General features: G+C 31.7%; 1 protein-coding gene across 1 annotated transcript; it reads left to right on the forward strand.

Moving 5' to 3' along the window:
• Positions 1 to 4,744: 4,744 nt before the first annotated feature.
• Positions 4,745 to 5,613, forward strand: LOC111890534 (probable E3 ubiquitin-protein ligase RHA1A). The gene has a single exon (XM_023886640.2). The coding sequence runs from the start codon at positions 4,834 to 4,836 to the stop codon at positions 5,476 to 5,478; it is 645 nt and encodes a 214-aa protein (XP_023742408.1). The 5' UTR covers positions 4,745 to 4,833; the 3' UTR covers positions 5,479 to 5,613.
• Positions 5,614 to 16,305: the final 10,692 nt, after the last annotated feature.

Consider the following 16,305-nt stretch of genomic DNA (forward strand, 5'->3'; position numbering starts at 1 on the left):
CAGATGATACAAGGATCCAACAATCCTTCACCTCATTCACATATCTATGTGAATGGTGATTTAGTCATCTTGCCAATGAACAAGATTCATTTATATCATCCAGCCCATAGTTGAAGGATTCTTCGAGCTTAGTGATGCGACTCTTACTTTTATGGCCAAGGAGATTATGCCACAATCGCATTTATATATAACATATTATAGGAATCATGATTAAAGTTAACCTTACTATTATTTAGAAACACAAACTACAATTTCATGAATGCCAATTGCAAGAAGATGTTTTAAACATAAAACAACCATCTTTATAAACTAGAGTTATAACTTTTCTAAATGAAAATTGAAATTCTTGTTTATACAACATGTGAAATGAAAATTTTGTTTTCTAGACATATCTGAAAAGTAATAGCAAACAACTAGATTTATCCTAACTCCACTACTAAGCACAAGCTCGAAATCCTCAATCATCGAGACATGCGACATTTTTCCATTCCAACGATTGGATTTAGCCTTTTTATGATTAGCTTCCTTCTTTCCTTTAGTTCCTATAATGCCATCAAAATGTAATTACCACACCATGCATCAAGGAACCACAAATTGGATGTATTTAGAGTTTGATTATTCAAGTACTTAATGTAGAGTCAAATATTTAACTTTACCATCTCCAAGATTTTCAACGTACTTAGGGCAACTTCGTTTCATATGATCATTGTCTTTGCATTAATTGTAACTTGCCTCTTTAGAATTATGGGTGCGTGGAATAGAGGACACACTAATTCCATTCCCTCATAATGGGAAGTTTCGTATGAAACTATTCCTTTCCATTTAAGATTCGAACGTTCCCTCTTCTTTCCACCAACATTCAGAAAGGCGATAACTGGAATTGGATAAAAAAAAATCTAATTCCATTCTAGTTTACTAAGTTAGAAGAAGGTTTAAGAATTCCAAGAATGTCTTTTCTATACTATTTGTATGATAAATCAAGTCGAGATTATCATAATAATTAACGAACGATCCAAGCACAAGATCTATAACAAGACTCTTGTCAAGAGTAACGTTAAGATTCTCGAGTTTGTCTACGTAGCTCTTATTGATTACATACAAAACTCTTTTCTTCCATTCGAATGCATTTAGGAATTTTGATGATTTTCAAATTACTCTTGTCTTGCCATTTGGTGAAACATTTCACTCAATTGCAAATTTATTTCATATGTCTACATGCTCACAAAAATCCTTTGGAACATTGAGGGCATAGACATAATGATGCAAGAGACCTTATTTGACAAATCTACATGTTTATAGGAATAACAACTTTTTCAAAGTTGATGCATTATTGATTTGGGGGGCACGCTCAGCATGGACATCTTTCTTCTTCAAGGAAGTTTCCACAACAAATGATAATTCTCAATAGAGAACAAAGAAAAGCTCGAATTTTCAAAGTGCGAGAGAATGTGGGAGAGGATTTCATCTAACCTAAGAGTGAAAGTTTAAATAAGTCGATTCAATCCTTAATTATTAACCCAATTTTAAGTTAATGTTAAGATCCATAAATACGATTTGTAATATATAAAAAGGGATGTCGTAATCATATCATGAATCTATTTGAGGTAGGTAATGCACTTTACTAATTTCAATCACAATGAAACTCCTAGATCTTTTGAAATTCATTGAACAATCAATGGCATGTTAATCTCGGATTACGCTCTTCGATTTGTGACTGTGATGTCGGGGATCACAAACAAGATGTGAGTAAACATCCAAATCTGTCTGACAACCTTGTTCTCATCTATGATCTCACATTGACGTGCCCGTTAACCACATACGCTCCATTAACAACTATAAACTCGATTTGGGCCATCGTTTCATCTTTTTAGTCCCAAATTAGTGTATCGGTTAACCACGCACGCTCCACTAACGACTCACAAAAAAACAATGTGCGTTTTCATGGGTTAGCATAGAATTTCACATTTTTCCTAAAATAATTAGAATATGATTTTAGAGAAGGTTCAAATACTTTTTACATTATACTTTTAATGTGATTATGTAAATCCATTCATTCAGCACAACGTGCACTCACACATAAGTTTAGGAACCTAATTTTCACAACTGCAACATCAACCCCCATCTCCCACAAAGACACATAAACAAAAAAAAAAAGAAATCCAAGTTGGAATATATATATATATATATATATATATATATATATATATATATATATATATATATATATATATCCTCCCTAATAAGTAAAGAAATTTTGCCACTTGTCAATTTCTTATTGATTTGGACACATGTAATATTGTGGTTAATTCTTAGAAATTAATTTCCACTTGTCATTTTGTGGTAACTTTTTATTTTCTTAATTAACTATTTAATTTTTAGGTTATAGAAAGTAATTAATGTGTCATTAATTTGTTTCCTTATATTTTCAAATTTTAATATGTTTCCTTCCATATATATAATTCAAAATTGACATGTTTCTTTTAAAGTTCATTATCATTTTAGGCAAAATCGTCTATATAAAAAAATAATCAAACTTTGTTGCTTTTTATTGACAAACTAAAAAAATGTTATATGGTCAAAATATAATTATTTTTCTGTAGTGTATTTTATTAATATAAATTGAATTATTATTTATTCATCATTTTGTTTGTATATATATTTTAAAAAATATTTAATGTATCACTTTGATATTTAATATTTTCTTACGGTTCACACCTAGTGTGTATATATATATATATATATATATATATATATATATATATATATATATATATATATATATATATATATATATATATATATATATATATACAGGATGGCTCAATTGAAAAAAAAAAGTTGAGAATGAGGGAATCATTCTCAGCCACTCATTTATTTTTACCGCAAAAGTCTCCGTCGTACTAGCGGAAATGGGAAAGGAATAAACATGTGTTTTCCAACAAAACATGTTTCCTTAAACTATGCTAAGCATTACCTTAATATATACAAAAACATAGTTTTTTTGTTTTTTTTTTAAATTTTTAAGAAGCTATTTTTGTCAAAAAAAAATGATTTTAAATATACCAAAATTCATGATTTTTTATTCCCTACAAATAGACATCCATGTTGATATAGTTTTAAGATAAAATAAAAAATTTATTTTTTTATATTTTCAGTTATCGTTATTCATAAGTAAATAAAAATGAATCAGGTTTTTACTACAGTAAATTCGTTATTCACTTATGAATAAAAACTATGATTAATTTTTTTTACAATTTAAGTATCATTCATATATGATATAGCATAGAATAAGCATAGTATATTCATATTTAAATATTAGACGATGCATTCACTTATGAATATTACATAGTTTATTCACTTGTGAATATTAGATGATATATTCACTTATGAATATTAGATAATATTTTCATATCTGAATATTACGTAGTATTACATGGTATGTCACGTGTGAATATTACATAGTATATTTACTTGTGAATATTAGATAATATATTCACTTATTAATATAACACAGTATATTCACATATGAATATTACAAGGTATTTTCACAAATATATATAATTTTTATATTTTATTTACATATGAATAACATACAGACTTGCATATTTGTTTTTTTTTTTTTTTGTTTTAATAATCATATACTGATTTAGGTGAGAAAACATATTCATATATGAATATAACGTGGTAATTTAGTTTATGCATTTCATCAAACAGTTGGAGTGCATTCAATTTAACTTTTTTAAAAACGTTAAAAACATGATACTTTGACTATTTAAATCTTACAAAATAGTAGATTGATAGAGAATCATATGAAACTTTTCAAAAAAAAAAAAAATGATTTGATCTTTTTCTAACCTCAATTTTGAAGTTTTATTTGATAATCGATGTTAAATGAATGATATGAAGTGGATTTTTTTGTTGATTATCGATAATGTTGATCTAATGACGCTGGGAGTATAATTAATCGTAAATGTTGAAGATTTGATCGTATTCAAGCAGAATTGAAGGTTGGATTAAAAGAACCAAAAATGATTTTTTGTTGTTAACTGTTGAATCGTGTTGATAAACATGTTATTGACGAAGATCGATGATTGATTAGCACTTGATGATGTTGATGATGGTTTAATTGAAGAAATTTGGATGATTGTTGAAGGTTGGAGAAGAAATTTGGATGATGAACGTTGAACGAGTTTGAACTGTAATCTAATTCTCTACAGATACGTATTTGAGATTGAAGGTTGTTATCGTATTTACAAGTTTGTCACCGTGTCTTTTTATGCTTAGATTAAATGAGTGGCTGAGAATGATTCCCCCATTCTCAACATTTTTTATCTTCTCAATTGAACCCATATATATATATATATATATATATATATATATATATATATATATATATATATATATATATATATATATATATATATATATATATATAAAAGATTATCAAAAACTAAAGGTAGATTGATGTCATTTACTTTACATAACAACTAGACATTATATATATATATATATATATATATATATATATATATATATATATATATATATATATATATATATATATATATATATATATATATATATATATATATATATAAAAGATTATCAAAAACTAAAGGTAGATTGATGTCATTTACTTTACATAACAACTAGACATTATATAATATAAAAATTCTACATAAAAATTGTCAACATCATATTTATGTTCATCTAATCATAACAACTAGACATTATATAAAATAAAAAAAAAAAACTACATAAAAAACGTCAATATCATATTTATGTTCATCTAATCTAATCTTAAAAATAAAGTAGTCAATAATAAAGAATTGGATGAGTCTCTATCGCACTGCCATTTTTGCAAAACACTACAACATCCACCGTCGTCACCGTTCTTCCGCCCCTTTCTATAAATCGCTGCCGGATTCCATTCTTTCATCTAATCTAAAACAGAATTCCATGGGGCTTTTCTATCTAGCAATCAAGATTCCACAAGCAATCACTATGACAATCTTCACAAATTTAGCATCTCATCTTGTATCACTCCTACTTGCAGCACTCACTCATGTCGGCCTCTTCAAATCGCCGCCTGATCCCGACGATTACACCTTCTCCTCCTCTAATTACGTTCTCATCTTAGACGGCTCCTCCCCCTCCCTCCTCCCTGTCCCTGTCCACGTCGTTACCGCCTCCATCAAAGCTAAAGTCCCAATCATACCCTACTCCGATTTCGCCTACAGTCATGGCGAATCAGAGACGGCGGCGTGCTCCGTTTGCCTGGATTGTATCGATTCAACTCATCTAATCAGAGAGCTTCTCAATTGTAAACATGTCTTCCATCGAGAGTGTTTGGATAGATGGGTAGACGAAGGTCAAGTAACTTGCCCTTTGTGTAGATCTATGCTCCTTCCACCGAAGAAATTCTTTTCCTCCTCCTCCGCCGCTGCTGTTGTGTCCTCCGCCGCGACAGACTTCTAATGCTATTGATTCGGCAATGTAAATTTTAGGTCAAATAGTGAGGGATTGATTTCATCTGAGGGACTCTATGTATGTCTACTATTGTTATATCTTTTTTCATCAGATGATATAGATTCAAGATGCGAATTTTGCAAATGATTTGTGTTTCAAAACTTTCAATGATCGAATTCATGGACACCAGGGTAAAGTTCATATTTTGATGATTGAAATGGATAAGATGAGATATCGATTGGAACTCTACAATCCCACATTCATATTTGATACCCCACATCAATTCTTGATTCCATCGGGGTTTTGTATGCATTAAAAGCTTTAAAACCCCAAATGCAAATCAAAATCCACACACCCTTTTGCAATCGGATCAATAATGACTAGTTTAGCACTAATTAGGCCCGAGATGATGCCACATTTAGTGGAATTGGATCAAGATTTGGGGATAGTATGATTATATGAATACATGCACCACTACTCTAGTGGATACCAGATCATCTTGATTATGATGGGTTCTTGAATTTAAGATTAAATATGCTTCGAGGCAAATGAGGGCCTGCTTTTCCAGCTGTAGGAAAGATTCCTGGTCTAAAGAATATTATTATAGAGTAAATTACACGAATGGTCCCTATGGTTTAATGTAATTTGTGTGTTTGGTCCTTAACTTATATTTTTAATTCAGAAGGTCCTTATTGTTCGTTTTTGTTACGCGTTTGATCCTTGTCTTACCTAAAAAGACTAATTTGCCCTTGATTTTTTAACTTATTTAAATAAATACACCCACAACTCCATCACCTCACCTTACTTTACCTATCATATCATTTTTCTCTATTTAAATAATAGTCTTTTTAAGGAAGACAGGGACCAAACGTGTAACAAAAACAAACAATAGGGACCAAGCACGTAACAAACACAAACAATAGGGATCTTCCGAGTTAAAAAATAAGTTAGGGAACAAGTACGCAAATTACCCCAAACCATAGGGACCATTCGTGTATACTCATCAGATTAAATTTATGTATAAAATTACATAAATGGTCCATGTCGTTTCATAGATTTTCATATTTTGTCGGTAACTATTTTTATTGATGAAGATGATGCCTTGATTTTAGTTTCTTGTGTGGTTGGTCCTAACATATGTAAAACGATTTTTATATATATTTAATATCTTTATTTATTTATTTATTTATGATTTACATAAATATTCAAGTAGAAGGTTCTACAATACCTTACCTCACCCACCCTTAACCATTCTCTTCTAATTACCCTCCACCAAATCTAAGGACATGGGTTTCCAAATCAAATTCAAAATAAGTTGGATAAAATCAAAGTTCTAGATGAAATCAAAATATGGGATGAAATCAAAATCAAGATTAAGAACATGAAATTAAGTTCAAATGAAATCAAAATCGAGCCCTTGATATATACGGCTCCGATGAATGTTGTTTTTTGTTAATTCGATCAAATTCCTTGATATCTAATGTTGTGTTTTCTTTTTTTCTCACCATGAAAACAAAAGAAAAGTGTTGTATTTGAAATCAAGGAATTAATATTTCAAGAAAGAAGATTACGAAATAGTTTTTAATTTGGTTAAACAATCAAACTCGAAATCTTTTCAGGGGAGATGACGATCCAGATACCTAAATTGGTGTCGCCTGTTTGGCAATGGAGAGTTCAAATAGGAATTAAGGTGGTTGCCGAAGAAAATAGGGATGAACTTTTTAACTAAAAAACCGAACTAGAACCAGGTATTCAATCTGGTTCTCGGTTCTTTCAATCCATCATTTTCAGTTTTTGGTTTTTTCGATTCTGATTAGGTTTGGACCGGTTTCAATATTGGAAAACTTATTAGATAGCACACTACCTAGAAGAGTCGAATCGAAATCAGAATCGATTCGACCGGATAGGGTTATCCGGTCTAGTTCTCGGTTCTCCTAATCCATATCTTCTGATTATCGGTTATTTTGGTTCCAATCCAGTTCGGGTTGGTTCTAGAACCATACACATCTCTAGGAGAATGTAAAGAAATAAGTTTGACAACGATGATGATGGTTGGACAAGACAGCAAGTATGACGAAGATGATGGTGGTGGTTGGTCAAACTACAACTTGTCATGAAAGATCGATATGGAGAAAATGAGGTAGATAAGGTTAGCATAGTTTGTTTATATATATATATATATATATATATATATATATATATATATATATATATATATATATATATATATATATATATATATATATATATATATATATATATATTAAAGCCCATGGCGTGTTTCAACGGTAAGGTTTAGGACTTTAGAATTATGCCACTACTCTTTGGGGGTTTTATACTTTTCACCCCTTCAACTTTTACCACCACAATCTCCACCCACACAAATATGTTAAATTGTCAATTTGGCCCCTTTCTTTTTCCAATATTGTTAAAGTTTAGGACTTTAAAATTTTGCCACCACTATTTTGGGGTTTTACATTTTTCATCCCTTCAATTTTTACCACTACAATCTACACCCACATAAATATGTTCAATTGTCAATTTGGCCCATTTCCTTTTCAAAATTGTTCTATTTCGATATATTTCCCAACATTGTTCTATTTCGATACTTGCTCTTCCTTAGTCAATGGGTGGTCGACCGTACTGTACACTCTTGCATTTCATTGTTACATGTTTTTGGAAACTGTCAGTTTTGGGCCAATTTTTTTTTAAACTCTAAATTATTTCCGATCATTTTTTTTTCTTTTTAGGAAACTTTAAATTATTTACAACTCATGCAAAGCATGGACTCTTTCCTAGTTTATATAAATAAAAAAAATAAATAATAAAATTTAAAGTAAGGATAAAATAGTAATTTGAGATTAATTTGTAACAAGTTAAAACCATACGGACAAATCATGCAATAAGTTTAAACCATAAGGACCATAGTCAACCAAAAATAATAATGAGGAAACATACCAATCTAATAAGCCACAAGGACCATTTATATAATTTTGACTTGTTGTGATGGATATAATCTCCCTACATCATAAGGTGTAAGTGACAGACAATTAAGTCTCCATTAAATAAGATCATCACTTCTTCAATCTTCGAGGCATCAATTTTGACACCTTTATGGGAAAAGATCTCCCATGAATTTCATTTGTCATAGCTAAAAATCACATTTGGAATACTTGGGCATACAATTGTGCTACTTTCAAGACTTGGAAGATTTGTTACAAATGTTTATTATGATCATGTTCGGGTTTCGAATAAATTAGAATAACGTCAATAAATACAATTACAAACTTTTTTATGAAAGATTTGTGCACTCGGTTCATTAAATCTATAAATACACTCAGTGCATTGTTGAGGGCGATTGACATCTCAAGAAATTCACAGTGTATATCAAGTTTAAAAAATTGTTGCTAATAAGGATCAAAGCGGGGGTGGACGGGTTGGGGATTAGTATACTCGGCCCTAGCCTCATCCCCAATTTTAGCCTAATAGGGATCCCCGACCCCGTAGTTGCTACCTGTTTTTACGGGGAATATTCGTCCCAAATTGGGTCAAGTCAACTTGGTTCCCCACCAAGTTGAACGGAATTTTCTTGCCTAGTGTGTTATTTGTATTAATGATTTGGCCAACCATTAATGGTTTGTTATGAAACCTAATAAATATCAATTTCATCAATAAATAATCTAATAAATTTTACTTTATTGAGTTTCTAATAGTCAATGCACATACATATTATGTTATATAATAGATTGATTAATTAATAGTGAAGGTTAAAGCTTATATAAATAGGGATACATAAGGGCCCTTGGCCTAACCTAAACCCTAAGGGTCTTTTGGCAACCATTTCTGAAATTTGACCGGATTTGTCCATCTATTTAAACCAAAGTTTTAAAAAACTTGTCATGGTGCATTATCATTCCAAAGCTTGTACCTGCCGCCAAGTTTTACCAAAACGTCATCTTAACTCAGATATGTGTATAAAATAGAATAATAGTTAAAAATACATATAAAAGTATTAATTATATAAAAAATTGTCGCCTTAAGTCACACCTTACAAACAATGTGGCTCGTTAAGACTCGGAAAAACTTAAGGCTTGACATTGCCGCCAAGTCACGTCTTATGTTATTTAGAACCTTGATTTAAACCTAAAAACATTTCTTTTCATTTTTCATCTTATATTTTCGCAAGAACAAAAAATGCTAATCAATATTATATTATTTGATATTTTCGTATAAATTGAACATTTGCACAACAAATATTAGGAAAATATGATATTTTTGACAATAAAAAAGAAAAAAGAAAAAAAAAAAACTAGAAAAGCCTACAAAAATATCATATTTTTGTAGAAAAACTATGGTGTTATATAGGTGTTCTTTCTTTAATTATTTGTTTTTATTGAGCTTTTGATTTTATTCATTAGGAACTTTGAACCTAAATATGTGGTTGTGATTTAGCTTCTTATATAAGTGTTTGAAAATCGCTTCAAAGAATTCTTTAGGTTTGATTTAAAAAAATGAATTTTAAATATGCATATTCAGGTTTTATACAAACAAATGGATCTATTTTCCTAAGGATCTTACAAAAAGGACATAAAATGAAGAGTAAATTATTGAAATGGTCTTATGGTTTGGTTAAAATTACACGTTTCGTTCTTAACTTTTTTTTCTGCACTCGGATCATCCATGTGGTTTAATTTTGTTGCATTTTTCGTCCCTTACATACATAAAGTTAGGGACCAAATGTATAATTTTGACCAAACCATAGGGACGAAAAACACAACAAAATCAAACCACACGGACGATCCGAGTGCAAATAAAAAGTTATGGACCAAACGTGCAATTTTGACCAAACCATAAGGACGATTTCAATAATTTACTCTAAAATGAACTTAATTTGTATTTTTCGCAATATTTTTGGTATTTTTGTAGGGGTCCTGGGAAAATAATTGGTATGTGGGTATTTCGCTTACTTATGTTTAAATCTTAGAACAAACTTACGAAATTTGTTTAAATTTGTCTTTTTCTAGTAAGCACTATAAACTTAATTTAATAATTATCAAAACAAACTGTGGGATTAAGAATCAACTTGACAAACAAATCACGATAATACGATGCAAAGATTAAACAATAACACAAGGATTTAAGTGATTTATTTGATTAGAATAATCAAGCTACATCCATTATAGAACTAGAAAGAGATTTTTGTTGATAAACTTTTTTTCATACACTAGGGTTATAGAAAATGAGACGATTTATAGAATTATAGTGTCCTTGACCTAATGTTTTGGGTTGAACTTATGGGCCTAAGACAAAACTTGGTCTCAATGCAAGTAGATGAATAGAGGTTTCTCTTTGGCCTAAACTTTTGATCAATTCTCTAATGCATGTGGCATGTGGCATGTGGCCTCTTTTCTCTCAACTGTGACATCTATTCTAGAGACCTCGACCTTTGTTCTTGGAACCCCTATCCTTAGAAACTCTGTTTTCAAAATTCACAAACCTTTGTTCTCGAAACTATGTTTTCTCTTTGGACCGCAACATCACCTTAGCCTTAGATGAGACTTCACATCTAACTTCAAACACGTTTGTTAAATAGTGCAAATTACATAAGCCACCACAAGAGTTCACACCAAATATTATATAAGCATTTTGGGAAATATGTATTTTTCACACCAAATATGATGTATAGATTGAAGTTGCTTAATTAAAAATTCTATCCATCTACCGTGCTATATATTCTTTTTTACGAAAATGTCATATGTTGGTTGGTTTTGTTTGTTAAAAAATGAATTTTCTTTAAAAAAATTCTGAATTTATACTTGATAAAAAGTATATTCTAATTGAAAATATATGTTAGAAATTTTATTAAGAATGAATAGATTTAGGTAATGAAAGCCGATTGTAGATACATAGAATAAATGAATTAGTAGCACTAAACATTTTGTTGTCATTATAGTTATTGTGTATTATTCGCCGAAAGAATATCTATTTTTAATTATTGAATGACCAACCATTAACCAGAATTTGGACCACCTTTAGTCTTTAGAATTTTTAAAGAAATCTTAATACGATTACTTATATGTCTTGTTAATCCTTTTAGGAAAATGTGATGTTGTTAGTAACATATAAACGATATGATATGAGTTGTTTAACTATATGTTTGGGATTTAGCTTATATAGGTTGTTGGTGATTTTAGTGTCATCAAAATGGTTTAGTGTGATTGTTTGAGATAGGCTGAGTTACATTTCACTCATTGAGGTTGAAGGTTCGGGGTGCACACTCGAAGTGATAAATATGAACTCGAGAACACTGGGGTTCGGGGCAGCGCCCTTGGATGCAAGGTTCCAAGAGGATGCAGCCCCTTGGCGGGGTCTAGTGGCAATACCCCTAGCGGGGTCCAAGGGGCAGTGCCCCGAAACCTAAAAAAAAAAATTTATTAGGCGAGACTGTATCCATGCATTTTCCCACCAAAAACCATGATGATGTAGGTGTCGGTTATGTCCAATAACTATCACGTTTTGGCGCCAATTTTGGTTTAACCAATTTTAACCACCTTTCCCCCAAGTATGAATGACATGTGGATGTTCCAGAAAAAGAGTTGAACATTCATATACTTGAAATTATATCATAATTTCTTTATCTCTCAAGAACACATCAAGCAAGGTATTCTATGTTTTCAATTCGAATTAGGCATGTAATTCGAATTGGTTCATTCTTGGATTATTCCACTTTTGAATTCGTGTACCCCAGGTAAAAGGGACGAATTATAGATTTCAGAAAGTGTATGTTAAACACGATCCTTGAATCTATCAAAATTTGTATTTATTGTTATTCTGATCCATTAATTTCTATCATTCGAAATATGTAATTTTTCTATAAAAGAATAACAATGGCAGAATCTGTTAAAGACATGACTTCCAAATTCGGGAAGTTGGATAAGTTTGAAGGAACTGGTTTTCGTCACTGGTAGAAGAATATGCATTTCCTTCTTACTACCCTGAAAGTTGCTCACGTTTCGAGCACTCCTGCACTAAAACCAATGGAGGATGAAACCCTTGAACATACCAAAAGAAGATGCAAATGGGAAAATGATGATTACATCTGATGTGGGCACATTCTAAATAGTATGTCTGACTCTTTGTTTGACATCTATCAAAATCAAGAATCTGCAAAAGATCTGTGAGATGCCCTTGAATCCATATACATGGCAGGGGATGTCTCAAGTAAGAAATTTCATGTCAGTAATTTTAACAATTACAAGATGGTGGATTCAAGGCATGTCATGGAATAATACAATAACGCATGAGGATTTTGGGACAATTTGAACAACATAAAATGCAAATGGATGAATCCATTTATGTCTCAAGTGTTATTGACAAATTGCCTCCATCTTAGAAAGACTTTAAACACACACTGAAACACCAAAAAGAAGAGTTGTCTCTAGTACAACTTGGGAGTCACTTGAGAATTGAAGAGGGTCTTCGGGCTCAAGAAAATGGAAAGGGAAATGAAAAGGAAGTTACTAGATCTTTAGTGAACACGGTTGAAGATGGCAAACATCAGAAAAAAGAACAAAGGAAAAAAGTTCAAACAAGAAACCAAAACTTGTGTGTTGGAATTGCAACAAACTCGGTCACATGAAGCGAGATTTCGTTTGAAAAAGAACAAAAATGGTGCAAGCACTTCTGGACAAGGATCTAATGATCAAGGTCCAAAACCACAAGTTCATAATGTTATTTTTGAAATTACTACTACTGTTATTATATATCATGTAACACTAATTCATGAATCATTATATGTTCAGGATGATGATCATGCATGGTGGATAGACTCGGGGGCAACGAATCGTGTGTGTAAAGAACGCTCTTGGTTCAAGGATTATGAAGTAGTTAATGATGGATTGGTGTTGTATATGGGAGACCATAATAAAGCACCTGTTGTGCATCATGGTTGTGTTTGTTTTGTTGGATTAGTGTCTAAGTCCATAACTATTTTGGTATGTACTTGACCCGATTATGAGCATGGTCCTTTTGGGTTGCCTTCACCATAGCAATATGTAGGATGAATTAAGGAAAGAAAGGTTTAAATATGATTTATTAATATATTATGAGAATAATATATTAAAGGAGAAATCATATTGTTTAATTAATATTAGTCAAGAATTAATTTTGTGGCTAAAAGAGATTAATTAAATTTAGGGGACTGGACTACAACTATTGGATAATTGAGTTATTGGGCTAAGGAATGCTAAAGGAACAAGGGGTGAACGAAATTATGATGGGAGCCCATCATATTTTCGTCCATGGCCTTATCCAGAAGGTTCCATGGGCTGCTTAGAGTTTAAGCTGTCCATTAGGGTTTTAAATGAAACCCTAGCAACCCACACAAGTACATAAAGGACCCCTTAGGCCCCAAAAACGTGGACAACTGATTCTCTAGGGTTTCTAGTCGTTTTGGGCAGACTCCTTTCTTCTCCTCTTCATCCAAGTTGCATAAGGTGTTTATGACTCCATTAGAGGTGCAGCACTTGAGGCACTAAGTTTTCTAAAGCCAATCAAAGCAAGGAATTGATTGTTATTGCAATATAACAATCAAAGGTAATTCTCTAAACCCTAATTCAGATTATGATATGTTAGATCTAAGTTTATTAGTCTTGGATTCAAAGCATGTACAATAGAGAAACCTAGATCCAAGCATTAGGGTTTGTATGAGCACATATGATTGTTTTTTATGAATAAAACCCATCAGTGGTATCAGAGCCTTGATTGATTTCAGTTGTATGTGATGCTTAACTGTTTTGTTTGCTAAAAATCGAGTTTTTGGCCTCTAGCCGAATCAACTCGGCAAGTCAGTATCTGGACTCGGTGAGTTGGCCCCTACTCGGCGAGTTCAGAGCTGACTCGACAAGTTCAAGCGTCAGACAGAGGGTATTTCGGGATTTAGCTGCTGTTTTGACTTGGATTTAATGCCTAATTCGTTTTTTGAAGTTAAAATCCGATTTTTATCTTAAATTAATGATTATCCTTGCCAAAACAATAGATAATTTCAAATCTTTTGAATATTGGTTGTTTATATGATAAATATGGATTATTTTAAATTATTTGGTAATTATCTAGTGACTAAAATAAGATTAAGTCAACTATAGATAATGACTAAATTAATTTTTTAATTTATATTATTTGTTATTTGATCCTTTGTGATGTGAAAAAGTTTCAATTGCACCCTTTAGGTTTTATAGTTTAAATTTGAACTTAAAAGTTTTGTTTATGAAATTTAAATAAGCTAAACCCTAATGATTTGAAATGTTTCAAAACTTGCCCAGAAGTTTTGGAATTTAAAAGTTGATTAAAAGTTTAATTTTGAAATGTTAAATTCTGAAACCCTAATAATTTGAAAAAGTTCACCCCCCCCCCCTTATGGTTTTATTAATTAATTAAAGTGTATAATTAAAAGTGATTTAATAAATCCATAAAGTTTTTGTTTACATTTAATTAAATTAAAAGTATAATTTACTAAGTTAAACCACCTAATATTTTAAAAGTGTAAAATATACCTTATACTATATATAACATTAAAAGTCTAATATTATATATATGTAAGAGTAAACAGTCAGTCTTACCGTTAGTAGGCCTCATTCACGAAGCTGGTCTATAAGGGGTGTTTAAGGAAATTGCCTATAAAATGGCGATTGAATGGGTATTCACTCTTACCCACCGCACTCTTGACTAGTGGAGGGTCATTAGCCGAACGGGTAGGATAGGACAGAAACCTTCCATTATAAGTATAATGAAGTACAAGTAACTAAATGCTTTTTCAAATTCCCAAATCATAGTTACTTTAGGAAAAATGTGAAATTGTATGCTAATCCATAGAATTACACTTCGTACCCTTGTCAAACGTTAGTGGAGCGTGTGTGGTTAACCGGCACACTAATTTGGGGATGACATTGGTAGCGAATGGTGACTCGATGTTTGTCATAGATCAATGGAGCGTGTGTGGCTAACCGGCACATTGATTAGGTGATGGTAGCATTGGGTGCACCACGTGATTCGTATGGTTATTCACACCTTATTTGTGATCCTCGGCATCCCAGTCACAAATAGAAGGGCATAATCGAGATTAAACATGCCATTGAAAAGTTCAATGAATCTCAAAGGATCTAGGAGTTTCAATTCATTTAAAACTGAAACTTCCTTTTCGTTTTTCATGGTGAAAATTGGTAAACCGTCATTTACCTACCTTCAAATATTCTACAACTAGATTACGGCATCCCTCTTCTGGGTTGTAGAATATTGTGTTGGATCCTAGCCTTAGTAACTCATTTGGGTGTTTTATTAAGGACTCAATCAACTTAACTTGAACTTTCTCCCGTTTTGTAGATGTCTAGTTCTGACTATCATGGTCTTCCTAAATCCCATGGAACAAGTTTTCCAAATGAAGATGACGTTCCGAGATACGATCAAGGAAATGAGAGTCATGCTTCACTTCCTCCACCTCCTCTAATTGTTCTCCCTAACCCACAACTTCAGAGGCTTGAAAAGTTCAAGCTCACTCAAGCCCTTTTGGCAGGTAAACACGAAAATGGGAAACCTGTGTGTGCGCACGTCTTAGAGATGAAGTCACACATTGATAGGTTAAACATGTTGGGTGTCAAGATTTCAAGTGAGTTGACTGTTGAATGGGTTCTTCAGTCACTTCCTGAATCATATAGTGAGTTCGTTAGAAAGTACTATATGATGGACCACGACGTGACCCTTATTGATCTCATCTATTTGCTTATAGCTGCTGAATCAACAATGATTTGGCGTGCTAATCAAGCAAATTTGTCTGGTGAATCA

This window comes from Lactuca sativa, chromosome 6 (assembly GCF_002870075.4).
Source record: "Lactuca sativa cultivar Salinas chromosome 6, Lsat_Salinas_v11, whole genome shotgun sequence".
Taxonomy (NCBI): Eukaryota; Viridiplantae; Streptophyta; class Magnoliopsida; order Asterales; family Asteraceae; genus Lactuca; species Lactuca sativa.

Bases quoted from the DNA above. Each gene is read 5' to 3' on its own strand.
- LOC111890534 (XM_023886640.2), top strand. From the start codon at position 4,834: ATGAGTCTCTATCGCACTGCCATTTTTGCAAAACACTACAACATCCAC.